Source organism: Alexandromys fortis, unplaced genomic scaffold, assembly GCF_014885135.2.
Source record: "Alexandromys fortis isolate MF-2015 unplaced genomic scaffold, M_Fortis_MF-2015_v1.1 scaffold_8_9099976_23576923, whole genome shotgun sequence".
Lineage (NCBI taxonomy): Eukaryota > Metazoa > Chordata > Mammalia > Rodentia > Cricetidae > Alexandromys > Alexandromys fortis.
In genome coordinates, this window is record NW_026067899.1 from 11339169 (window position 1) to 11365941 (window position 26773).

The window sequence follows — 26773 nt, forward strand, 5'->3', positions numbered from 1 at the left end:
CTCTTGTACACTATAAAGATTTGTCACTCATATTAGTTTAATGAAACACTTACTGGCCAGTAGCCAGGCAGGAAGTATAGGTAGGGCAACCAGGCTAAGAATTCTGGGAAGAGGAAAGACAGTCATCAGCCAGATGCAGAGGAAGCAAGACAAGAATGGCCTCTTGAGAAAAAGTACCAAGCCACATGGCTAAACATAGACAAGAATTATGGATCAATTTAAGTTGTAAGAGCTAGTTAGTAATAAGCCTGAGCTAACAGACCAAACAGTTTATAATTAATATAAGCCACTGTGATTTTCTTTGGGACTTAACGACTGTAGGACCCTGCAGGACAGAAACTTCAGTCTACAGGGAGGTACAGAGAACCTAACTATAATTTTTCTCTTTATAAGCCATTCCTATTTGGCAAGATAGTTTAGAAAATTTTCCAGACTTCAAGGTTTTAGTCAAGAGGCCACTACTAGTTTGCCTTTTCCAGTCTACTTGTCCCGATGGCCTTGGGGGTGAATGTGCTACAAACATCTGGTGTCTCTAGGCGGCTGTAAAAAACTGCGAAGAACAATGTAAGGAAGACTCACAGTTCCAGGAGATTAAGAGCATCATGTGGGGGAACATGGGCACCACAACTTGGGGTTTGTTCCCATGGTTATTATAGGCCTGGATGTGTTAACAAGATTAACCATCAAGCAGATTTCTTTTATAGGTGATTGCAGCCAATCAGATTAATGGAGATAAGCTACATCCTTGCACACAGCTCCGGGGGTTGACCTGATGGGACCCTTGAAGGAATGAAGAAATGACAGACACGTTCGCAGAAACTGGGATCACATGGTCTGGGCTCTCTCATGGAAAAGACTGCAGAACTCTGGAAGCTCAGTGTGTTTATTGTATACAGTTAAGCAGGGAGGCGGGTTTATTGTATTCAGCTGAAGGGGAGGGGGACGGTTTGTAGTACACAGCTGAGCAAGGACACTGGCTTAACTAATCGTAGCAGGAGCAGTCTATAGGGGAGCAGTCTTCAGGCCATAAATACCCAGGAGGACACAGCTCCAGTGGACACTTTGTGCACCTTGTCATTGGAACTTGAGAGAGGAGGAATGGTTTTCCCACTCCCATGGTGGATCGAAGGTATTGGGCTCCTTAATATGGCTGTGCCCATATCAAGCACACACACATCCACTCAAGGCTTCATTCACTCACTACAGAGATATGAAAAGATAACCCTCAAGTCTGGCAAGAATGCTGAGCGATAGACACCGCTACCCATTCTACCGAGAGTAAAACCATGCCTCTCTGGAGAGCCATTGGGTATTTGCAATGTAGTGTACTTTTGAAGAGTTTTAGACTCATATACCCAGAAGTTCCATTTCTGTTTAGGTCTATTTGAAGTTTGTAAATGTGGATAAAGAGATACATACGAAAGAGTTTAATCTAGCTTTTTTTTTTCTGTGATCAAAAATGTGTACCATTCAGCTGTAGGGAAATGTTCAATAAATTATGTTATAGTTCCAGGTGGACCATTAAGCAGAAAAAAAACCTTACAGGTAAGTTCCCAGCACTATATCCCCTAAGGAGTCCTAGCCACTGGGCTGGCAGGGCGCGAGGACGCGCATGCGTGAGTTGGGGCGGGGCCTTGGGCGGCTCTCCCAGCGCCGAAGCCACGCCCACCTCAAGTCACTGACACGTGATCCAGCGAGCCCGGCTGTGCCCACTGCGCTGCCCAGCCCGGAGGCCAAGCCTCCAGGCTCCTGCGGTGCAGCCTCGGTGACCCGGAGCCCCGCGGTGCGCAAGCCGGGCTAGCGTGACCCCGGCCGTGGCGTGGCGTGCGGGGAGGAGCCGTCCCGTGGCAGGACGCTCAGTCCGGGTGCGAGGGAAGTGAGTGCGGGCAGCGGCGCGCTGGGCCGTGGCGGGGACGGGGACGGGGACGGGGACGGGGACGGGGGCGGAACCGGGTCGCCGGCGGGCTGCGGCCACGCACATCCTGCTGGCCCGTAGGCTCGCCCCGGCCTGCAGCGCCGAGAGCCCGGGTCGGTTCGGAAAGCCTCCCGCTGTACTTGCACTCTGGGGATTTGGAACGGCTCCAGAAAGCGCCACCTGAGCCTGTTTTCCCAGCACCTGCTGCCAAGTTCACGCACGTGTGTATAGGGCTCGGGGGGGTGGAGGGGAGTTCAACTTTGGGAAGAAGATGAAGTTGAGAACTTTTAGGATTTTAGTTGTAGAGATGACCGTACATTAGGTGAAGAAAGAAGATTGCGCATTTTACAAGTCGAGGTCACATCTGTCCCTTAGGATTTATCAGAGCCACTATTATTATTGGTTTATTGGGTTTTATGAGACTGGTTAGGCTGACCTCCCCCCTGTTTAGGGTGATCTTGAACCCTCTGCCTCCCTACTGCTGTTGGTACAGGCTAGCGTCACCAGGCCTAGTATTATTATTTTTGAATTGTTCCGTTTTTCCTATGCTAGATTTTTGTTTGGGAAGCTTTATTTTCTAAGTCATTTCACGCTAGATCTCATATAAAATATTTAAAGGCAAACTCGCTTGTTTTTGGAAAATAAATATTAAGCGATGTTTTATTTGAACACATTATGTACTTGGCACTGTCGTGGGTGCTTTGGTTAGAAAAGAGCGGTGTGGACGAGGTGCCTACTTCTTTGTGGGGTAAGAGGGACTCTTGGTCACCGGCACTGGGACTCCTCACGGTGCTGCCGCTGTAGAAATGAGTATGAAAGAGTCTCAAAAGACGTAACATACTACCTAGCTATACGACTTCAATACCCAAAGGTCTAAGCCCCCACCGCAGAGACGCATGCACTTCTGTGCATACTGCTGCATTATAGAAGAAACGGAGCCTTCCTAGATGTCTGTCATCAGACTGTTGGATTTTAAAAGTTGGTACATGTATACAGTAGAATTGTACTTTGCCATAACGTACATGACATTTGTAGGAAAGTGGATGGAACTAGAAACAACCCCGCTAAGTGAAAGAAACCAAACTCAGACAAGTGCTGGGTTTCTTTCATGTGAATTTAAGTAGTTAACAAATTTAAATTAATTAAATTGTTCTTTGACAATTTTATACATGTACACAATGCATTCTGACTGCTCTTGTCCCTTACTCTTTCTTGACACCCCAGCCCACTGGCAACCCCCTCTTCCCTGCAAAACTCCCACCTTCCTGTCTTTTTGTTTTATGTCCCCTGGGAGTTTTACCAGGACCACCTATGTTGCCATAGATTTAGAAGGAGTCATTTGAGCTTAGTGGCTCAGTGGTGGGTGCACAACTGAACAGTGCCCCCCCCCCTCCCAGAATCTACCATTGGCCAATAGTTCAGAAGTCAGGAGCTGGCTGAGAGCTGCTCCCCGACCCTTGGTTTGACAGGACCCGTCTTGTGCAGTTCCAATGCAGGTCATCAGCTGTCGGGAGCTGACGACTGCAGGGACTGTATTGTATCTAGAGGGTGGAATTTCAGAACACCTACTTCTGCCTGCTGCCTTTTGAATTCTCTTTGTTCCCTGTCCTATAGTTGTTCCTTAAGCCACAGAAGGGATGGTATCAGCATCTTGTTTAGGGCTGATTCCGCAGCTCTCCTCATCCTCAGCAGTCTTGAGTGGCTGTGAAACTGCATTCACCACTACTCATGGCAAACAGAGGTTCTCTAGGTCTGAGAGTACCATTTGTCTATAATTATGAACATAGGTATTTAGTAGGGCAGCTTGACATCTTGTCAGTTAAACTAAACAACAGTGGTTAGTTTTGTTGTCAGGGTTTCTGTCCTGCCTGGTTCCCTCAGTTGTTAAGTTCTAAAGAAATCACACAGAGGTCTACATTAATGATAAACGGATTGGCCCACTAGCTCAGGCTTCTTCTTAACTCTTATAACTTATACTAGCCCATTAGTCTTGTCTATGTTAGCCATGTTGCTTGGTACCTTATTCAGCGAGGCAGTCATATCTTGCTTCTTCTGTGGCTGGATCAGGACTGCATTCTTTTCCCAGAATTCTCCTGTTCTTATTGACCGGCCTCTTCTTCTTGTCTGGTTGTCCCGTCTATACTTCCTGCCTGGCTACTGGCCAATCAGCGTTTATTTAAAATATAATTGACAGAATACAGACAATTGTCCCATACCACAGTTTCCCTCCAAAGACCTATGACTTCTCGAGGTATGGATTTTGGACAGGTTTTTCAGTACTGGGCATGGATTTCCTCCATGGAGCTGTCCATAAATCCAATCAGAGAGAGATTGGTTATCTCTATAACAGTAGTGCCAATATTACACTGGTGGGTACCCCTTGCCTGGCAGGTTGTGGTTAGAGTTCATAGAGTTTCAGCTGGGTAAGCTTTGTCTCCTCTCTAGCAGCCTTCATGGCACCATCTGGCACTAAAAGCTAGCCAGCAGGGAGGATGTTTCTGGGTCAGGTCCAGCTTGATGTCTTTGTATCTTGGAACCAAGAGGCATGGAACCTTCAGCAGTAGAATCTTATCATTTAATTCTGTTGGGCAACCAAGAAATGGCCAGAGCCTGCGCTGCTTTGGGGGCCTCTGGGGCTTCTCTGACCAACAATTCCTATGGGAGTGTGGTCTGAATGAGAATGGCCCTGACTGGTTCATATATGTGAATGTTGGGTCCCCAGTTGGTAAGACTGCTTGGGAAGGATTAGGGAGTGTGGCCTTGTGGGAGAAGAGGTGTCACTGGGGATGGGCGTTGAGGAGGTTTCGAAAGCCCATGCCATTCCCAGTTTCTTTCTGCCTGTGGATCGGATATAAGCTCTCAGCTACTGTTCCAGTGCTATGCCTACTCGCTTACTGCCATACCCCCCCACCATGATAGTCATGGATTCTACCCTCTAGAACCGCAGTAAAGTCTTTCATATTATAAATTTTCTTAGTCATGGTGTCTTTTTCACAACAGTGGAAAAGTAACCAAGATAGGAGGTGCCCCACACCTGGCACTGAGGTTTTTCCTCGATAATTTGTTGCCTCTGGGGCAGCATTAGCAAGCCTTGCAAGTTACCTGCCTTTGAAACTTTGATATTTTTCAGTTGGGCTTCCATATGGCTTTGAGACACCCTTTGGTTGACACTCCCCTTCCCTCATCTGCCCCACTATCCTAGCTTAAACCTTTCTGGCCCAGTATTCCTTCGTCTCTTCTATATGTTGAGTAGCACATGAAACTCTCTCCTCCCTTAACGTCTCCCTATTCCCACTGTCCCCTTTCCGGCTTCCTGGCTTCCACCGATATTCCAAGTTAAACGCCCAAAACTGAAGTGCTGAAACTGAGGTTCTGGATCTGAATTCTTACATCTGTGCTGGGGGGTGGAGATATGGGATCATGAAATTTAGGAAGGAGACCAAGAGAAGGGAAAAGCTCGGGAGATGGGAAGAAAGTGATAGAATATGAATGACATGAAGCTGGAGAGATGGTTCAGTGGTTAAGAATACTGACTGCTCTTCCAAAGGACCTGGTTTTGATTCCTGACACCCACAGAACAGCTCATACCTGTCTTATAACTCCAAATCTAGTGCCCTCTTTGGTTATTTGTAGGCACTGCATGCGTGTAGTGCACAAATATGCATGCAGGCAAAACATTCATATACTATACATATATATTTATACACAGACCACACAAATATATACTATAGACACACATACATGCACTGCACACACATATATAGATACATACATATATATTTATACACACACCACACTTATACTATAGACACACATACATGCACTACAAACACATATATACATACATATATATTTATACACACACCACACAAATAAATACTATAGACACACACATAAGCACTATACATACATGCACATATATTACACATGACATGAAGGCAGAAGGGGGTTATTTCCAGAGGGAAGGGGGTCAGAGATCAGGGAGGGGAGTGGGGAGATTCAGCTAGACAAACTGAAAGGAAATGTCATGATGAAGCCATGACTGAGTGCTAGTTATAATAAGAGAGTCTAAAAATTACCTTGGAATAAACAACAGGAACACCAAAGATTTGTAAAGAAATATTGCTGAAATAAAAAAAGGAATCAGACCATAAGTTTTTATGAGCTATAAAGAGGTATTTAGATTTTCAGTCTTTACATTTTGTTTTCGGATAGCATATGGTCCGGCCAGCTGTTTTCTTGGAATTTTGGTTTCCTCGCCTCAGATCTTTTGTGTTTTCACGCAAACCACGACAAGACAGCTTTCAATACAAACACATTTTGAATGAGACCTTGGGGGGGGTTACCCCTGTCAATAAGTCCTGTCACAAAGCAAACAACCTTGGCGCTCCTGCGGAGGGAGCAGCTGACAGAGTTCAAGCTGGAAATGTTTGAGAGGAACGGGTTTGAAGTGAGGCGGGATTTAGGCCTGGAAGGTGAAGCGAGTCTGTTGGGATGGCTATGGTGGCTGTGATTGGCAGAGGAGATACACCTGTGCTTTCTGTTTCACCATCTCCTTCGAATTATCCCAGGTACTATTGTCTCTAGAAATGGGAACGGAGGCGCTTTCATTGGGTAGATTGCACGGACTTGGATTTCAAGTTCCCGGGATGGCACGTAACTTTGCCCTGTTTAAAAACACGCAGGTTGTTCGATGCGTGAGGACCATGGTGAAGCTGATTCGCACACTGGCAGATCACGGTGATGACGTCAGTTGCTGTGCCTTCTCGCCTTCCCTCTTGGCTACCTGCTCCTTGGACAAGACCATCCGCCTGTACTCCCTAAGTGACTTAGCGGAGCTGCCACACTCCCCGCTGAAGTTTCACACCTACGCTGTCCACTGCTGCTGTTTCTCGCCCTCGGGACACGTTTTGGCATCATGTTCAACAGACGGTACCACGGTGCTGTGGGGTGCGCACAGCGGACAGTCCCTGGCCGTGATGGAGCAGCCCGGTGGCAGCCCTGTGCGCGTTTGCTGCTTCTCCCCGGACTCCGCATACCTGGCATCGGGGGCCGCTGACGGATCTGTTGTTTTGTGGAATGCACAGTCATACAAATTGTATAGGTATGGCTGTTTCAACCCCTCCTGGCTTGACCCCTGTTAAAATTAAATTTTACTTTTTATTGTGGTAAAATGGGCATAGAGTTGACCATGTTAGCCGAAACGGTTAAGTGCCCTAGAAATCATGGCCATTATGTTAACAATGAAAGACATCTAATGTTCTTCCTGCTTGGTGTCTGCGGGAGCAGGAGGGCCAGGTGGCTAAAGAAGATGGCGCCTTTGTGGTCTCAGCTGAAGAAGCTGATGCTTTTAAGTGGTGGGGGAGGGTTACCCGGGTTTAACCCAGGTAGCTCAGATGAATGTGGGCTCTCTGATTTTTAGAAATGGGTGCCTGCGGTTAGTGATTTCCACCTGTGGCGCAGCTTCCTTCCTGCACGTGACGACTTCTGCACTAATTGCCGTCCTTGCCGTCTTGTTTTCTTACCTGAGGAACCGTGTTGCCAGGACAGCGCCTTTGCCCTCTCTTCCCAGGAGAATTCCTGTTCACCACATGTGTTTTTTTTTTTTGTTTTGTTTTGTTTTTTTCCATGAAGAGTTGGTTTGAAGATGAGGCACAGGGCCTTATTACTATCTGAAAGATTTTAATACAGAGAGAAACTGAACGTGCTTTTTATTATAATAGCTTGTCTTTCTAGTAAAAAGCATCCTGTATGTTTTAAATACGGCCATTGTTACTCTTGGTTGTTTTTTGCTTTTTTATGTTTTGGGGTCTTAACGTGCTCCTGTTTACCGGCTAGAGACATGAGGATTGTAGCAACTCAGATCCTCGTGAGGTGGTTTCAGCTGATATGTTTCGGTGCCCCAGGGACTCCATCAAGAATGTCGGGGTACAGCATTGATGCTTTATTTTGTCGGCATCAGTCGTCCCGTCTAGTTCTGTCATAGGCAGCTGTCCTTTCAAGCGGGACCGTAACATAAAGAACCTCACCTTCTCCTGCATGGCTTTGTTTCAGGTGTGGTAGTGTCAAGGATGGCTCCCTGGTGGCCTGCGCGTTCTCTCCTGACGGAAGCCTCATCGTCACCGGCTCCTCGGGTGGAGACTTAACAGTGTGGGATGACCGCATGAGGTGTCTGCACAGCGAGAAAGCTCATGACCTCGGAATTACCTGCTGTGACTTCGCCCCACAGCCCCTTTCTGGTGGGTTAGCCTACCCTCTTCAGCACTAGATCCCTGTGTATAACTCCTCTGACTTGGTCCTTTGAGGCTTCATTCTGTCGTTAGGATGGAGAGTCTGCCCATTTTATTACAGGATCATCCTTTTTCTCTCTTTAAATCAGAATGAACCGTGAAGAGCTATTATATGGGGGAAAAAAGTCTTTTTTTTTTTTTTGTCTGTGTAAGACAATTCTGTTTGTTACTTACAAATTCTTTTTTTTTTTTACAGACTTAACTGTTGCCTTTACTGTTTTTTTTTTTAAATTGAATTGGGATAAAAGTTGGAAGTTTTTCTTTTTCCTTTTCTTTCTTTCTTTCTTTCTTTCTTTCTTTCTTTTTTTTTTTTTTTTCCTGAGGCTGCTGTGTATCTTTGGCTGTACTGGAACTAGCTTTGTAGACCAGGCTATCCTCAGACTCACAGAGATCTACCTCCTGAGTGCTGGGATTAAAGGTGTGCACCACCATGCCTGGCTAAAAGGACTTTTCTTTTTTTAAGACAGCAAATTCAGAATAAAGTTATAATCCTAAGTAATTCCTATTTAGAAGAAATTCTGTAGCCATTTTAGTAATAGTTTCATTGTCTCAAGGGTCATTGTTCATCTGGCCTAGATGAGTCCCATTAGCAGATCTCGGCAGAATCAGAACTCTCTGGCTTAAATGTTTTACCAGTTCTTTGTGTTTGTTTCTCTAACTTGCTGTTTTTAGGTGGAGAACAAGGCTTTCAGTTTTACCGATTGGCATCATGTGGTCAGGATTGTGAAATCAAACTCTGGTTTGTCTCCTTTACCCGTGCCTTAGGTATGTTTCCACTGTCTGAAACTGTTTGTGACCTATGGAAGACTTTCATCTTTTTTTTTTTTTTAAACTTAAGATACTCTGGATATTTTAAATGATGGTAAAATTTTGCTCTAAGAAACTTACTGAGTAGGCTGTTGTGGCACACACTTTAAATCTGAGTGTTTAGGAGAAGGAGGCAGGAAGGTAAGTACTTTGGTAGCAGGCTCAGCTATGTAACATGGACGAGGCCAGCCCGAGCTATACCAGACCCAGCCTCAAAAGCAAAGAGAAACTTTGACTGGACGTAAACGCCTGCCATCCACGGCTGTCTCTGACCACACCTTCCCTGCACACCTTAGAATCCACCCTGCACTTGACTTAGCGCTGACTCTCAGTGTTTTCCCTACTCTTGGGAAATGCTATTCATATGACCTTTACATTTATTTATTGTGGCTGCTGTTTGTTGATGTGTGACTCTTCCTCCTCGGTCTCATTGTCCTGGGTGGCCTTTCATTCAGGACATACATGGTGGTCCGCTTGGCCCCGGTGTTCCTTTATAGTGTGTATATATGATTCTTCCTCTCCTGTGCTCTCTCTGAACCTCGGTCAGTTGGATGTGGGACCACTTGAGTTGATTCTCCCCTCCCAGCCACACACACACATTCACCTTTCCCGCTGTTGAATCTGTATCTTATTTTTTCACTCTTTGAGGAAAACCTTTACTTTTAATCTTTTGAATCGATCTCGTCAGTTTCTAAAAGTTCATCTTTATGTCATTTCATTTTTTTTTCTAAGGTTATGTATTGGGGCTGGAGAGATTGCCCAGTGGTCAGGTGTGCTTACTGTTCTTGAAGAGAGCCTGAGTTCAATTTCTAACACCTGTGTAGGATGCTGACAGGGTCCCCTGTGGGCACCTGTGCTCACAGATGTTCATGTATGTATAATTAAAAATCAAATATAGCTGGGTGATGGTGGCGGCACGTGTCTTTAATCCCAGCACTCTGGGGATAGAGGCAGATCTCTGTGAGTTTGAGGCCAGCCTGAACTCTATAGAGTTCCAAAACAGGCTCCAAAGCTACAGAGAAACCCTGTCTCTAAACCCAATATGTGTCTCTCTGTGTATGTATGTATGAGGGTGGGGCATACATGGTGTGTGTGTGGAGGCCACTGTAGTTTGAAGTTGGTTTTCTGCCGCCTCCACGTGGGTCTAGGCACCGAACTCCACTCCTCCGGCTTCTGTGGCAAGCACCTTTACCCCGAGCCATCTCATTGGCCTTCTCTTTCCTTCCCTGTTGTAGCTGGTTTGCTGCTCTTGCTTTAATGAACAAGAAAAGGAAGAATTTCCCGAATGCCCTTGTGATCTCATAACCTCTGGGCTTTGCCTTTGCTTGCTTGGATCTTTCTCATCCGCACCGCTCCCTTCTCCAGACGTCCAGTGACAATATCTGTTTCCATCTAGAGATCTGACAGCGAGGGTGTCAGGAGCTCCCAGCCCACAAGTCTGTAGGATGAAGTCTGTTTGCCTTTGGGGGAGGGAGTGGAGGGCAGATGGAGCTTGTCTTCGACCACCATTTTTCTTATATAGGTTTCTCCTGGGGCCAATCGCCTGCCTTGTGGAGCATACTGTTGGGCGGGGCTGGGAGGGACTGAGGTGGACAGCAAGTGTTTCCTGTTCAGACTCTGAGGTAATTGTTGTTTCTGACCTTGTTCCCTGGCTGTTGATGGTCCTATCTGAAAGCTTTTCCTGGGACTGAATATTTCCTCTTCACCTTTAGCCCCCTGCACTGAACTCTGGGCAGTCATCTCTGAGCTGCCTGTCCGTTGACCTGTTTTCTGACCTTCCACAATTGGGTTCAGTGTCCTGAGGATGCCTCCTTCCCAGGCACTTCTGAATGCATTCATATCTTGATGAATCATGCCCTGTCATTTAAGGATTCTGAAGCTCTGTGGTCTTATAATTTTTTGATCTGCGTGCGTCAAAATGGGGTGTCACTTCTTACCTAATAAGCATCAGCTAGAACACAAACCACAATTTTGTCATGAATTGTACTAGAATGTAGGGGAGAGGTTGCGAGGAAACGAGACTGCTCTTGTCAGTTTCCGTGGAAAACACTTTCATTTATAACACGAGACTGCTCTTGTCAGTTTCCGTGGAAAACACTTTCATTTATAACACAGTGGGGAGGCGGGACTTCTGCCTTCTCAAGTCTGTCCTGGTAAGAAATACAAATAAGTCACGTGTGTGGGCATCCTCAATACAGTTAGCTTGAAATCGTTCAAAAGGGAAACCTGCAATACCCCGTAAACTATCTTCACATGGCTTTGAGAAACATGGATGACTTCTAGAGTGTGTGGGGAAAGCCTCTTTAGACAGCATCTGTCGCTGTCACCGTGGGCACCTTCCTCATCTTTGATGGTATTGTGGGGCCCAGGCAGGCTGGGGCCTGGGCTCCCTGAGGAACCACACTCACGCGTGGGTTCTGCAGTCACCTGCCCTGAGTAGCTGACTTCCGCTCTGTTTGACTGTGGGGATGAAAGCTTGAAAAGTTCACCTTGTGTTTTGGGATTTGTCGCTGTCTGGATGCTCTCTGCTCTCCCAGGTAAACGTGTGTGTCTGTCCCACTTTGAGTGTGAAGCCTTTGCTGCTCTTCCATAGAACCCGTGGCTGGTTAAATATTTGATGTCTGACACGTCAGCAGAGATTTTAAGGTCTCACCACTTCATAACTTCTTGTGCTTACGTTTACAAGTTGACATCAGAACACCCTGAATTCTGCTTACTTTTAAGAGAGTTGTTTATTTTTAGTAATTCTAAAGATTTTATGGTGGTACTTTTTTCCCCTTTGCTTTTGAGACAGGGTTTCTCTGTGTGACAGCCCTGCCTGGCTGTCCTGGAACAAACTCTGTAGACCAGGCTGACCTCAAACTCACAGAGATCCACCTGCCTCTGCCTCCTGAGTGCTGGGATTAAAGGCGTGCACCACCATATCAGGCTAAGGTTGGACTTTCTAAGAGAGCTGTGGATACTGTAGAGTTGTAGAATGTATAAATACCATTAATTTATGTAAGAAAGACAAAATGTGTTGGTAATGTCAGATTTTACAAAGTGCAAGCACTTGTTTTGATCTTCCCAGGTGCTAAAATTATGCATACTTCACATCTTTAAAATTTTTAGTGATTATAAAATTGCTCTAGCCTAATCTTTGCAGAGCACATGTTTTTAAAAAGTCTGTCATTGGCAGCACTAATTGGATTTAATGGATTATATGAAAAAAATCTACTGTTGTGTGTGTGTGTGTGTGTGTGTGTGTGTGTGTGTGTACGTACGTACGCACGTACTAGAGAGTAGACTCAGGGCTACATCCCCAATTATTACTGAGTTTGAAACCATCTCAAACCTTCATTACAATGACCTGATATCTGTATGGATACCCAAGCTGCATGAAGATTTTTATGACTTAGTCTTTTTGTAAAGAATAGGAATGAAATAGCTTTGACTTAAAATAAATTGTAAGCATTATCAACTTACTAATTTTCTCTCCTTGTTAATTACAGGCTTTGAATTAAAATATAAAAGTACGCTACGTGGGCACTGTGCCCCTATTCTGGCTTGTGCTTTCTCCCACGATGGGCAGATGCTTGTGTCAGGGTAAGTGATCTCTGACTAAACCGCCGATGCTCCTGAGGCAGCCCCCTGTCGTTGTTGCCTGGGTGACATTCAGCTGTTTGTGCAGAGGTCCGAGCACAACTTGCAGGAGCTGGTTCTCCCCTTCCACAGTGTGGGTTCCAGGGCTTGAACTCAGGCCAGCAGGCTGGTGGCAGTCATCGTTACCCGCTGAGTCATTCTGCCAGCCCAGTGGTTTTTCTCTCCTTTCCTATCTTCTAAGTTTTAACCGTTGAGTGGTAGGGTGCTACCTTGGCTTGGTTAGTTTGTATTTTCCTTCAGAACAGTGAGGTCAGAACTTCATTGAGATCTATTTTAGCATCAAATATATTTCCCCTGCATCTCAGGATGATCTCAGGTGAGTTCCACTCATTTCCAACTTAAACTTTGCTTTGTTGCAGGAGATAGGCCTGGTGCTTTATATGGTATATTGCTGTAGAGAAAGTTACTTTTCAATCTCACCATTTTGGATGTGATTCATATTTTTTTTTCCTTCTAGATGTTCATAAAACTTTTAATATGTAGCTTCCTGTACATTCACTTAAGTATATCTACACATGGGCTCAATTTAGGCTGTTAGGAAGTTTTAGAAAACAAATTAGGGGGAGGGCCAGGAGCATGTGCTCTGTGTGAGAACCAGAGGTGGCTTCTCTCCTTTTACGACAGGGGTACCAGGGATTTAGCTGCTCATGTTGTCAGACAGTCTTTGAATCACCAGCTCCCAAATGGAGACTTACCAAGTATGAAAGCTTAGCCTTAGCTTATTCCCAACTAGCTCTTAATAGTTAGCCTGTTTACATTAATCTGCGTCCTTCCACGTGGCTCGTTACCTTTCCTCCATACTGGACATCCGACTTCCTCCACAATTCGCTGACGAAATCTGCCGCTTTTCTCCCCAGAATTCCTCTCTCTGCCCAGAAGTCCTGCCTATCCTCTCCTGCCTAGCAATTTGCTACTCAGCTCTTTACTAAACCAATCAGAAGGTGTCTTTCACACAGTGTGCTCAAACATCCCACCGTATCCTCAGGCTTGGCAACTTCCTTCTCCTCCTCCCTCTTTTTCTTCCTCCCCCTCCCCCTTCTTCTCCCTCTCCCCCTTCCTCTCCCTCCTCCTCCTCTTCTTCTTCTTCCTCCTTCTCCTCCTCGTCCTCCTCCCTCTTCCTATAGCCCATTCTCTCCACCTCCTGCCATATTGTGTTCTTCAGGCAACAGCAGCCTAAACCAGTAAACCCTTCTTCCTCTAAGTCAAAATACATTAAATGGAAAAATGGATGTATTTACAGTGTGGGCCAAAAGCTGGGGAGAGTTCTCTGTCTCTGCCTCCCCCGCAGCAGTGTGACGGGTTACAGAAAGGATGGGACGAAGGATAGGAAATATACAGATAATTAGCTGGGGCCTAGGTGCCTTAAGCTGGCAGAGAGGTTTTAAAAGCTGGGTTCTTGATACACCTTCCAGGATTAGGAAGCAGGAGCCCAAGCGCCATCCCTCTCAGCATGGCTCCTGCGGGGAAACCGAGGATGACAGCTGCGGCCTTAGCTGGGCATCATCACTCACACCTACAGACCCAGCACTTTAGAGACGGCAGCAGGAGGATTGCCTGTAGTTTAAGGCCCACCTAGTGTACAGTATGAGATCCTTCTTAAATAAATAAGATGAATATAATAAAGAATAATACGTTCTGATTTTGAGGGAGCTCAGGTTATGCTAGAGTCTTGAGCCTCTGCGGACCTAGGGAGGTCATGGGCATTGCTGAAGTGGCAGGTTGGCTCTCTTGCCAGCACACAGGATGGGGCTGAGGTCAGTCCGCGCTAATGACATAAGAATGACACATTTCAGGCTCAGGAGTTTATGAACTAAAGAAATGTAAAATAGCCGAAAGCTTTCAGCAGTAAAAATACCCTTTTGAAAATATAGTGTGTATGTTTGTGTGTGTGTGTGTGTGTGTGTATTTCCGAATAAATAGGAATATTTGCTTGTGTTGTAAGCAGCAAAAAGGCACAGATCGGGCTACAGACAGTGTATTAGAGAAACACATTCCAGTGGAATGGAAACAGTACCATATGTTGTAAGAATAGATTCCACACATAGTGATTCTGTAGGTAAAAGTCCTCTGGAAGGTTTGTAATGCATAGAAAAGATTAACGCTCTTTCTCTAGTTTGCTTTTGCCACTGTGACAAAATCTCCTTTTAAATGATACAATTTTAATATATGTCTTCTGTGTGCGTGTGCATAAACACAACACCACTGTGTTTTTTTTTTTTTTTTTTTGCGATGCTGAGAACTGAACTTAGGGCTCACACATACTAAACACACTCTCCACCACGGAGCTATTTATCTATGTTCCTAGCTCTGTCATCACGTGTCGTCCGAAACATTTCTACCACACATGCAAGGCTCATCACTTAGACTAAAGCCAAGATATTTGTGCTTCTAACCGCTGCTGAAAACATCTGGCCCACATCTGCTGATTCTTTCCCCCAGATCTTGCAGTTCTTGCCCAGCAGTCAGCTAAATCGTCGTGTTTGCCACTATTTAGGTGTGTCTCGTTCCTAGCTGGGTGCCGTGGGACCGTGATGTAATTCTATCCCTGAGAAAGCTGCAATAGGAGGATTGTGAGTTCAAAGCCAGCCTGGGGTCATAGACTAAGACTCGCTCAAAAAACAAACAAAGCGAATTCTCTTTTGACCCAGGAGAGATAGAACTGAGTTTCCTTCTCTTGTCTAGGACTAGGCTAATGGACACAGTGACTGCAAAATTGAACAAGTATGTCAGGCTGTCTTGGGGAAGAACAGGACACAGGGGATTCTGAGTTGCAACTCTCGTAGTTGAGTTCCTAGTGATTATCTAATAACACCGGGGTCCTGGTAGCCCCCCTCCTTCCAAATCGTGAGGGAAGTGCTGTGTGTTGTTTTCAGTCCCTTTCCCAGAATTCTAGTTTCCTGTCAGCCTTTGTCTTGTCACCATTAGGTGGCTGGCGTATTAGTATAAGGTTAGAACTTTGAATGTTTTAGGTGTATGCTGATGCTGTAGGTAACATTTGACTGTTTTCTGGATATTTTTAGTTCATTTGGATAGACAGGCAAGTGAGGGAGTTGAAGTTATAACTTGGTGAAATATAAGCATTTAGTTCTTAAAGCAGGAGTCTGGGGGCAAGGCAAGAATGAACCAGTGGGATAATATGAGAGGGAGATTTCACACGTCCTCTGTCACCGTGAGATGGACTGCACACTCGAGACAGGCAGACAGTGAGGAACACAAGCTGAAGTGTACAGACGCCAGTGACTTGAAAGGACAATGACAGAAACAAGTGAGATCCGAGGTCAGAAGTCGTACGCAGAGGTAGGGGTGACATGGGGAAAACAGTAGACTTAGAGATGCGGATGGGGATGTAAAGTCAGAAACCTTATTTCCTAGAAATTTCCTCTAGGTTAAAACGTATCATGTTACTCTGTTTCACCACACTGCGGTACAGTACCGGAGGCCTGGCATCTTTAGGAAGAAGGGCATGTGGGGCTTAGCAGTGAAGAGCTCCTGCCCATCTTCCAGAGGACCTGAGTTCCGTCCTGCACCATGTCAGGAGGCTCCCAACCTTAACTGTAGCCCCAGGAGGTCTCACTGCCTCTCCTTGTCTCCATAGGCACCTGCTCACTTATATACAGACAAATAATAAAATACATTTTCAGAAATTAAAGGAAAAGCAATGCTCCTTTTCTCCCTACCAAGGCATTTGTTTGCATTTTATTTTGTATATAGATGCCAGGCTCTCGAATGAATCAGCCAGTCCCCTTACTCTATAATGACTAGCAGAAGGTAACTTAAGTCTGCATTTCCCAAAACCCAGTTCCTGTCCTCCCTTTATTCTCATTACACCTTCCTGACAGTTGTCCCAATCCAGTGCTCAAACAAGTCACTGATTCTGCTTCTCACGTGACATTGTGTCTGATGGTGGTTCCTGAGACTGGAATTTATTGTTGTAAGCCTGACATTTAAAGAATGTATCTATTTGAGACATAGTGTCATGATGACCAGGTGGGAGGATTGTTTTCAATATAAACTTGTGATGAATGGGCTCTCATCAGAAGGAGATGGTACCAGCTGTCCTTCCTATAGAAGCTTAAATGGACATGTGTGTGTTTACGTGCGTGCGTGTGTGCATGCATGTGTATGTATTTCAACTGATGAATTTTTCACGTCTTTCATGACATCTTTAAGGTTTAACGTAGTACTGATATTCATCCGTGCTGCTGAACAGGGCATCCTGAGTTATAAGCCCCTGTGTTGCTCTTGTTTCTTCTTGGATAGTTGTTGTCCACACTGATATGCTAAGGAACTGGGAAGTTCCACCCACCATGTTGCTGATGTCACTTCTTAGTCGTCTTTTTCTAGGATGTTAAAAGAAATGGAATTTTCCATGAGAATTTTAGTAATTTACAGCATTCATGACTAAATGAGAGCACTTATATATTATGTCTAGCATATGCATAATTCTTATTTTGAATCTATGACAAAGATTCTGAGCTTAGCATTGGGTTGCCTACTGAACAAGGCACCTTAAGCTAATAGGTGGGACTCCTTTGACTCTAGCCCAATACATTCTCATGATGATGAACACAGATAGTAGTGTTACACAGACAGTGGTAGCACGGGTCTTGCTGACCTCGCAGTGTGTATCGTGTTGGCAGAAAGATTTCCAAGAGTGGAAAATCAGAAACTAGCATGTTTTAACCTATTGTGTAAACCATGTGCTTCACTACAGTGTCCTAGCTCTCTCTGTATTACGAGTCTTTTTCCTACAAGAAGAGCCCACCCAGATGTCCACTCCATTCTAGCTCACTTGTCAGTCTCCCAGCCTTTCCAGAAGAGTGTACTTGGCTTGTTAGAGAACTTTTCACCTATTGTTTGCTTTTTTTTTTAAGGTCAGTGGATAAGTCTGTCATCATATATGATATTGTAAGTATATCAGATCTTGTGTGTGAACTATGTAAATTGCTTATTTACATAGTTTAATTGAACCTCGAATTTAGTTGTATAAAAATACATTTTTGTTGTTGTTTTGTCTCCCCCTCCCCCCCAGTGCAGACCAGGCTGGCTTTGAACTCATGGATATCCACCTGCCTCTGCCTCCTGAGTGCTGGGATTAAAGGTGTATACCACCGCCCAGCTAAAATACGTTTATTTTTAATATATCTATTTATTGTGCCCAAGAATATAATATTGATTCACACAATGCTGAAATAGTAAGATACTTGGAAAAACCTTAAATATTTCCATACTATCTTTATGATTTTAAATCTAATCACAGGAAACACAGAATTAGAGAGCACCAGTGTTCAAAAATTCATCCTGCCCAGCTTCCAAGGCAGCAGGCTGTGGTTGAATGTTGCCTACCCATAGTTCTTAGAGCACAGGGTGGATTCAGGGACCAACAGAAGAGTAAGTTACCACAGCCTTGGAACAATATGAGTTTGGGGCAGATTGATATGAGGAAATGCCGAACGGCATGAGTATAAGTAAAGATGAACATTTATATTTCACAAAGCTAAAGCTGATGGGAGTGACCTTTAAGAGAAAGTCAGTGTTGTGTGGCGCCGCATGACTGGGTTCAGGCATCAGCCATGATGGCCATCCAGTGGAGGCGTAAGTCATAAGAGTGTGATGTCCAACAAGTGATTAGTTACCCACACAGGAGTTAAAGTCAGTGGTCACTCAAGCCGGGTGAGAAAGAGCTGCGGTCTCTCCTACCAGCTTGTTATGGGATGTTTATATTCACAAATGGGTGTAACTGATTGTTGTCTCTAAACCACATGCTAGTCCCTGCTGGTAACTTGTCCTGACTAGTTAACCTGGGAAGAGCCACCTCAGGTGAGAAACCTGCTATATGGCCTGTAGGCAGTTCTGTCAGGCATTTTGTCTTAATGATGGATGTTAAAAGACCATTCCTGAAGCCATGATGTTGGGTGGAAGGAAGCAGGCAGAGCAAGCCTTGGAGAGCTGGCCAGCAGCAGAATCCTCCATGGCCTTTTCTGCCTCGGTCCCCGCCAGCTGGCATCCCTCAGTGATAGACTGTGATCTGGAAGTGTAAGTGGGATTAAACCGTTCCCGCCCCAGATTGCACACATCTGTAGGAACCCTAACTGGGATAGTATCTGTGCATTGACCCCCTAAGTGTGCCCAGTAGCAGCACCTTCCATCCACTGATGCTGCAGTAAGTACAGATACCACTGCAAGAATGCACCCTACTTCCTTTGTTATGCAACTGGGCTTCTAGTAACAGTCTTGGTCAAACTGGCAAATGTCAGGGGTCACTGCATCAAATTCTCCTAAGAAGGCAGTCAGTAGGCCGCCATGCTAATGACCGAGGAAGCAGAGCAAGCTCTAATATTTAGTTATGATGTCAGCCTTCCTTCAGTTGTCACTAAGTCCAGCAGGTTGGTGACCAGTAATGCATTCGGCATGTAGACCGTGTAAGTGACGCTTCATCCCTGCCTCTTTCTTCTCTTGCCTGACTAATGTAGTTATTCTCTTATTTTCCAGGCTACTCAGAGTGTGCTTCACACATTGACTCAGCATACCAGGTCTGGGTTAATTTCACTGCTCTAATACGATTAAAATACTAGCCAGACAATATGTAATGGCTGTGTTTGTTAACTAGGTATGTCACAACATGTGCCTTTGCACCCAACACCCTTTTACTTGCTACTGGTTCAATGGACAAGACTGTGAACATTTGGCAGTTTGACCTGGAAACACCTTACCAAGGTTAGTAAGATGACCCCATCCTTGTGCTGTGGGTAAGTGCTCTCTGTAGGATCCAGCCCCAGCCCAAGCAATGAACATTTTTAACCATCTCAACACTGATCAGAAATTTGGGTGTGTCTTTTTTGTAGTCTCGGGGATTGAACCCAAGGCCTTGTGTATGCTAGGCAAGTGCTCTACCTCAGAGCTACCCTCAAGCCTAAACTGTAGTTAATCCTTTAGTGTGCTATTCATATTGCCTTCCTCAATACACCACACAGACTCAAATTTAATACACATTCAAACTACTTTAGAGAATCCGGTGTGAGTTGTCTGCAGTTACGTTTTGGCAAAGGGCTTGTATGCACATTCTTGAATGTCAAGGCCCAGGAGTTTTTCCATCCTTTGTGTTTGGTCATGGTTTTTCAGGTTCACATAGCCTGAGGACAGAATAGGAATCTTAGCTTTATCTTGTTGGCTTTCCTTTTGGCCTCAGCAAGCAGCACAGGTGTGCAACTTGGTTTTCCTTTTATCATTGTCAGCAATAACCGCATGGCAGTGCTGGTGTCCAGGTGACAGCGAGCAGAGAATCCCTTCGCGGTGGGGGTATTACAGAGCAAGGAAAATCTGGACTAGAGGTGTGGGTCAGTGGTAGAGCATGTGGCCAGCATGCACAAGGCCAAGGTTTGATCCTCAGCACCACAAAAACAAAAAACTCCTAAAGGATAGCATTTCCTGCAGCATTAGGTCACTCCTGTTGGTGCTATCCAATATGCTTCTTAAGAGGAAGTTAGTCAGGCAGACTCAGAGCAGGAATGTGTAGAGGAGAAATGTTTGGTCTGCAGTACACTTGCCTGTGCGCTTTAAAGCAGGAGGCACGAAAGATCAGCTGAAGCAGTTGGTTGAAGACTGGTCAGAGGAGGACGTCTCAACGTGGCTTCGCGCTCAGGGCTTGGAGGACCTCGTTGGTATTTTCCAGATGAACAACATCGATGGAAAAGAACTGCTTCATCTCACAAAAGAAAGTCTGGCTGGTGATTTGAAAATTGGTAAGGGCGGGGGTAATGAATAATATTTCTCTGATCATATACTAGCTTTGACACAAGCATCTTCAGCTTTCTTGTGTGTCTATTCAAAGTAGAATTGGTGGGTCATAGGGAAATCCTCTGCACGACACTGGAGAGTTGTCAGGCTGCTTTCCAAAGCAGCCCTGCTATTATACAGTCCTGTCAGCATGGGGAGGGCTTCTCCATAGCCCCCCCCCAGCATGGAGGAGGGCTTCTCCATAGCTTCCCCTAGCTGGGGGGGGGGGCTTCTCTACACCCACCCAGCAAGTGAGAAAGCTCCAACACTTGTTTGCTTTTGTTATTAGCACCATCCAGTAGTTGTGGTTTCTCCTTTAGACTTTTATTTGCATTTCCATGATGACTTAGGTTGTTGGTTTAATGCATTTGGGTTGCTAGGGCAACATCCTGTAAACTAGGTAGCTAATAAATAAGAAATTGATTTCTTCATCCTGCCAAGTCCAAGATCAAGGTACTGGCAGTTTGGTGTCTAGTCAGGAGTAGCTTCTGGCTTAATGACAGTACTTCCCTTAGTGGAATGGATGAAGTCACTCTCTGGGGGCTCTTTTTTAGGGGTTCTGATCCTGTTTGTCCAAAGCCCCTCTGTCACCACTGTGTTACTTGTAACTAGGTTTTGTGCTTGCTCTTGGCCTAAGGCCGGGAATCAATGGTTTCAACATGAATATTCTTCTTCACAGTTTGGAAAATCGGCAGATTCAATAATTTAGGAGCAGAATTAGAAAACCTGTTCACCTGAGCATCTGGTTCTCCACATTGTTCTGAAATACCTGATATTTTAGCCTTATGTCAGGATCTACTGTGTGGCCATGCCCTGTGATCCTCCTGCCTCAACCTCTCAAAGGCTAAGATTACAGGCAGGCACTCTTTCCATAGAACACTAAGTTGGGATGAGACAGAATTAGAATCGGGAAAAGAGAAAATGAAAATAGGAAAGGCAAACTGGTGACATGCATGCTGACGTTTGCTTTTTGCACGCAGAAATGTCTTGTGTGCATTTTTTTGTCGTAGTTTGATTACAGGGTTTCTGATGCCAGCATAAAATCTGAATTCAGCGCATAGAAATAGTCGTGCACTGTAAGGTATGCTGGGATGTCGTAGGCCAAAGCAGTGTCCACCGTGTTTGACACAGTAGCTAAGAGACTGAGCAATGACAAGCCTCTCAGCAGTAGGATAAAGGGCTTTTAGACTTTCTTGAGTCTCTCAATCTAGTGTGTTCACCAATGTGTTTAAACCACTTTCTAGGTTGCTAATGAAAAACCTCATAGTAAGATCCTGTCCGAAAAGCACAGGTACTTGAGAAGGGTGTGAAAAAAGTGAGCCACTGTGGGTGTGCCCTCCAGCTCTGCTCCTCTGACTGTCTCAGCTCTCCAGAGATCAGACTTAGGGCTTCCCTAAAAAGTAACTCCTGATGTCATATAGTCTGTCCTGATGTTGAGGTGTTCTAGGGAATTTGTGAAGCTGTGCAATTGTGAGTACTGTTGACCTATCTTTATTATAGTGTGCAGGATAAAGAGCAAGAAAACCAACTTTGGACAGTATTAGAAGAGCCCTGAGTGCAGTCGCTAGAGCTGTGTGTGCACCGGCCTCGGCGCATAGCCAGGCCCTCGGGACGCTGTGCTGTGCTGGAGATCTTAGAACTTGGAAGTTCTAAGTTTAGAATGGCAAGTGCAAACAAACTACTGTAGGACAGAACTCATGTATTGAAATAATTAATCATACAGTTATAAATAGGAATGAAAGCGTTTTTGTTTTCGTTTTTCTTTCCATAGAGGTTTCAAAGTTTGGTCTTTCCTTTCTGTGAACTAATAAAAAGCCCATGAGGCTTTTTTTTTTTTTTTTAAGTAATTTTCCAGGTTGCTAGGGTTTGGAGGTGTGTGCCTCAACATCCACGTGTTAAGTTCGAGGGTCAGCCTGTGATACTGCAGGGAGAGGACAGTGACAGAGCTGTAAGAGTGGGATCAAGTTAGCTCATTGTCATATCCCCTGAAGAAGACACTGGGACCCCCTTCCCTTCCTCTTGCTTCCTAGACCACCAGGAAGCAAGCGGCTTCATCACTGAGTGTTCCCATAACATTCTCCTGTCAAAATGCAGGGGAGCCAACTTATCCGTGGACAAAAACCGACCCGGAGTCAACCTTTCCACCTTTCCGTCAGCTTGAGTATTTTGTCCAGTAAGAGAAAGCTGATATTAACACATCACTGAAAAATAATTCAAATTTCTTTTCTAGCCTTATGCTTCAACCGTCTTTAAACCCTCATGTCTTGAAAGTTTATTTCACTTCCCAGTGACACTTCAGATTTCCTTTTAGAATCCCTGGGGCTGCGCAGCAAAGTGATGAGGAGCATTGAAGAGCTAAGGACCAAGATGGACTCCCTTTCTTCTGGAATCCCCGATGAGTTTATCTGTCCAATAACCAGAGAGCTTATGAAGGACCCCATCATCGCGGCAGGTATGTATGGTGACTGCCAGGCTCAGGATACACGCTGGTGGGGCTCTCTGAACAAACTCATTGACACTTGGGCTGAGCTCAAAATTCCATTTTTCTCATGAGTAGGTTTTTTTCCTTTTAAAAAAAGTCATTAGATCCAAAGTAAACAGTACATTTGGAATTGAAGCCAAAAGATTTTAAGTTTTGAAATTTCACCTAAATTGATGTGAATACCAGATGAAAAGATTGTGTGAACATGTGTGTGTGCACGCGCGTGCGCGTAGGTGTGTGTGCACATGCAGAGGAAGCCATTGGGTGTCTCTCTGTCGCTGTCTGCCTTACTCCCTTAAGACACACTCTCCCACTGGAAGCTTGAACCTTGCAGATTAGGCAAGGCTGGCCAGTGAACTCCCAGGCTCCACCTGTCTCATGCTGAGGCTGGAGCCAAGGCATGCATAGCCATACCAGGCTTTTATGTGGGGACTGGTGGTGTAGGTGTGAGTCCTCATGTTCAAGGCTGCACCGGAAGCTCTTACCTGATGAGCCATCTCCCAGCCCTCAAGATTTAAGGTGACTTGTTGTGTCTGTCATGCACTCTAATGATTCAGAGACAAGAATGTGAAGATTATGAAGTTAGAAATTTATTTGATATCAGTCTCTCATCAGTATACAGATGTGCTCAGCAGAATGTTTTTGATTTTCCTTGTTGCACACACCAATGATTCATTCCTTTTCATTGCTGTATAGTGTAGCATTGCACTAGATATACCACAATACATGTGTCTATTAACTGGCAATGGGCTAGCATGTCTGAAGCTGCCATGACATTCCATGCACAGATCTTTGTCTGGAAAGGACTCATGTCTCGTCATAAAAGATTTAGGAGTGGAATTTCTGGATTGTTTTACTAAGTGCATGTTAAAACTCCTGAAGTGTTTCTCAAGGTGGATGCCCTATTTTGAGTTTATAACTGAGACTCCAGTTTCTGCCTGTATCTGCAAACTTATGTGGTATTGCTAGTTGTTCTAATCCTGAATAACAGGTATAAAGTGGCATCTCATCGGACTTTTAACCCTCCCCAGTGAAGCATCTTTCGATATGCTTCTTACCTACTGTCTCTTTCATAATATATAGCCTCCTGCCCTTTCCTCATTTTGTATTGAATTATCAGTTTGTTTTCTAAGTGTGTCTTTTGTAAGGCAATGCATCATATACATTTTCTCTACGGCATCTTTGAAAAACGTGTTTAAATTCTGATGGAATCCACAGAACCATTTTCATGTTGACTCATTTCTTAATCCTAAGAGGGCTGCCTGTCCAAGGTTGCAGGACTTTCCCTGTTTTACTCCAAACACATTATAGTTTTTAGGTCTATGGTTTATTTTGAGTTAATTTTTGCATGTGGTAAGAGATGAAAATTCTTCCCTGTTCTTGTTCTTTCCTCGCTAAAGTGAATGCCCATCCATCGGAGGCCCCACCCCCAGGCTAGGTTGTTACCCTTATGTCTGATCCTGTGTCAGTTAGTCCTGGACCACTGCTGCTTTTTTAAAAATTGTTTTTATTGAGCTATATATTTTTCTCTGCTCCCCTCCCCTTCAGCCCTCTCCCATGGTACCCATACTCCCAATTTAATCTTTTTCTACTTCCCATGTAGATTAGATCTATGTATGTCTCTCTTAGGGTACACATTATTGTATAGGTTCTCTGGGATTGTGAATTGTAGGCTGGTTTTTCTTTGCTTTATGTCTAAAAGCTACTTATGAGTGAGTACATATGATATTTGTCTTTCTGGATCTGGGTTACCTCACTCAATATGTTGTTTTCTAGATCCATCCATTTGCCTGCAAATTTCAAGATGTTATTTCTGTGTAGTACTCCATTGTGTAAATATACTACATTTTCCCTATCCATTCTTCAGCTAAGGGGCATGTAGGTTGTTTCCAGGCTCTGGCTATGACAAACAATGCTGCTATGAACATAGTTGAGTACATGTTGGCACGGTTGAGCCTTTGGATATATACCCAAAAGTGTTATTACTAGGTATCGAGGAAGGTTGTTTCCTAATTTTCTGAAAAATCACCTTACTGATATCCAAAGGGGCTGTATCAGCTTGCAGTCGCACCAGCAACGGAGGAGTGTTCCCTTTACCCCACATCCTCTCCAGCATAACTTGTCATCAGTGTTTTTGATCTTGGCCATTCTTACAGGTATAAGATGGAATCTCAGAGTTGTTTTGATTTGTATTTCCCTGATGACTAAGGATGTTGAACATTTCCTTAAGTATCTTTCAACCATTTTAGATTCCTCTGTTGAGAGTTCTCTGTTTAGGTCTGTACCCCATTTTTTTTTTATTAGATTATTTGTTCTTTTGATGACCAATTTGAGTTCTTTGTATATTTTGGAGATCAGCCCTCTGTCTGATGTAGGGTTAGTGAAGATCTTTTCCCATTGTGTAGGCTGCTGTTTTGTCTTGTTGACTGTGTCCTTTACTTTACCGAAGCGTTTAAGTTTCAGAAGGCCATTTTTGTTTCTCTCAGTGTCTGTGCTACTGGGGTTCTATTTAGGAAATGGTCTCCTGTGCCAATGCATTCAGGCGTACTTCCCACTTTCTCTTCTATGAGATTTAGTGTGGTTGGCTTTATGTTGAGATCTTTGATCCATTTGGACTTGCGTTTTGTGCGTGGTGATAGACATAGAATACATGTTGATATCCAGTTATGCCAGCACCATTTGTTGAGTATTTCTTTTTTCCATTTTATACTTTTTGCCTCTCTGTCAAAAATAGTGTTCTTAGGTGTATGGATTGATATCTGGGTCTTTGATTTGGTTCCATTGGTCCTCCTGTCTCTTTTTATGCCAGTACCAGACTGTTTTTCATCATTGTAGCTCTTCTGTATTAGAGTCTGAAGTCAGGGATTGTGATGCCTCCAGAAGTTCCTTTATTTTACAGGATTGTTTTGGGTATCCTGGGTTTTTTGCTTTTCCATATGAAATTCAGTATTGTTCTTTTGAGGTCTGTAAAGAATTTTGCTGGGCATTGCATTGAATCTGTAGATTGCTTTTATTAAGATTGCCATTTTTACTATTTTAATTGTGCCTACCCAAGAGCATGGGAGATCTTTCCACTTCCTGGTGTCTTCTTCAATTTCATTTTTGTCATACAAGTCTTCCACTTGTCTGGTTAGAGTTACTCTGAGATATTTTATGCTGATATTAGTTCTTCTTTGAAAATCTTGTAGAATTCTGAGCTGAAATCATCTGGCCCGAGGCTTCTTCTGGTTGCGAAATTTTGATGAATGTTTCTATTTCTTTAGAAGTTATAGGTCTATTTAATTTGTTTATCTGGTCTTGATTTAATTTTGATAAGTGATATTTATCCACAAAGTTGTCTATTTTATTTTCTTTCTCTCTGCCTTATGGTTAGTTTGGGTAAAGACCTATTTTTTTTTTATTTTCTTGAGGAACCAACTCTTTGTCTCATTGATTCTTTGTATTGTTTTCTTCGTTTCTATTTGGTTGATTTCAGCTCTCAATTTGATTATTTCCTGCTGTCGTGTCCTCCTGGGTTAGTTTGCCTCTTTTTGTTCTAGAGTTATCAAATGTTCTATTAATTCACTAGTGTGGGATTTTTCCAGCTTCCTTATGTAGGCATTTAGTGCTATGAAATTTCCTCTTAACACTGCTTTCATTGTGTCCCATAAATTTGGGTATGTTGTGTGGTCATTTTCATTGAATTTTAGGAGTCTTTAATTTCTTCATTTCTCCCTTGACCTATTGATGATTCAGGTGAGCATTGTTTAATTTACATTTGTTTGTAGGCTTTCTGAAACTAGTGTTGCTGTTGAATTCTAATTTTAAGCCTTGGTGAATCAGATAAGATACATGGGGTTATTCTTTTTTTTTTTTTTTTAA

General features: G+C 44.1%; 1 protein-coding gene across 5 annotated transcripts in view; it reads left to right on the top strand.

Annotated features, from left to right (window-relative positions):
* The first annotated feature begins 1684 nt into the window (after nt 1-1684).
* Nucleotides 1685-26773, top strand: part of Wdsub1 (WD repeat, sterile alpha motif and U-box domain containing 1) — a 34252-nt gene continuing 9163 nt past the window's right edge. For 2 of the 5 annotated variants that reach the window (XM_050123343.1, XM_050123335.1), the window contains exons 1-10: nt 1685-1876; nt 6601-7019; nt 7970-8154; nt 8878-8970; nt 12504-12597; nt 17529-17562; nt 19147-19187; nt 19265-19371; nt 20217-20396; nt 22742-22882. In XM_050123343.1, coding sequence (XP_049979300.1) covers nt 6622-7019; nt 7970-8154; nt 8878-8970; nt 12504-12597; nt 17529-17562; nt 19147-19187; nt 19265-19371; nt 20217-20396; nt 22742-22882 — 1273 coding nt within the window. In that variant the 5' untranslated portion in view covers nt 1685-1876; nt 6601-6621. Of the gene's footprint in view, nt 1877-1958; nt 2137-6600; nt 7020-7969; nt 8155-8877; nt 8971-12503; nt 12598-17528; nt 17563-19146; nt 19188-19264; nt 19372-20216; nt 20397-22741; nt 22883-26773 lie in introns of those variants that run through there. The other 3 variants (XM_050123371.1, XM_050123361.1, XM_050123351.1) reach the window with 3 other exon arrangements.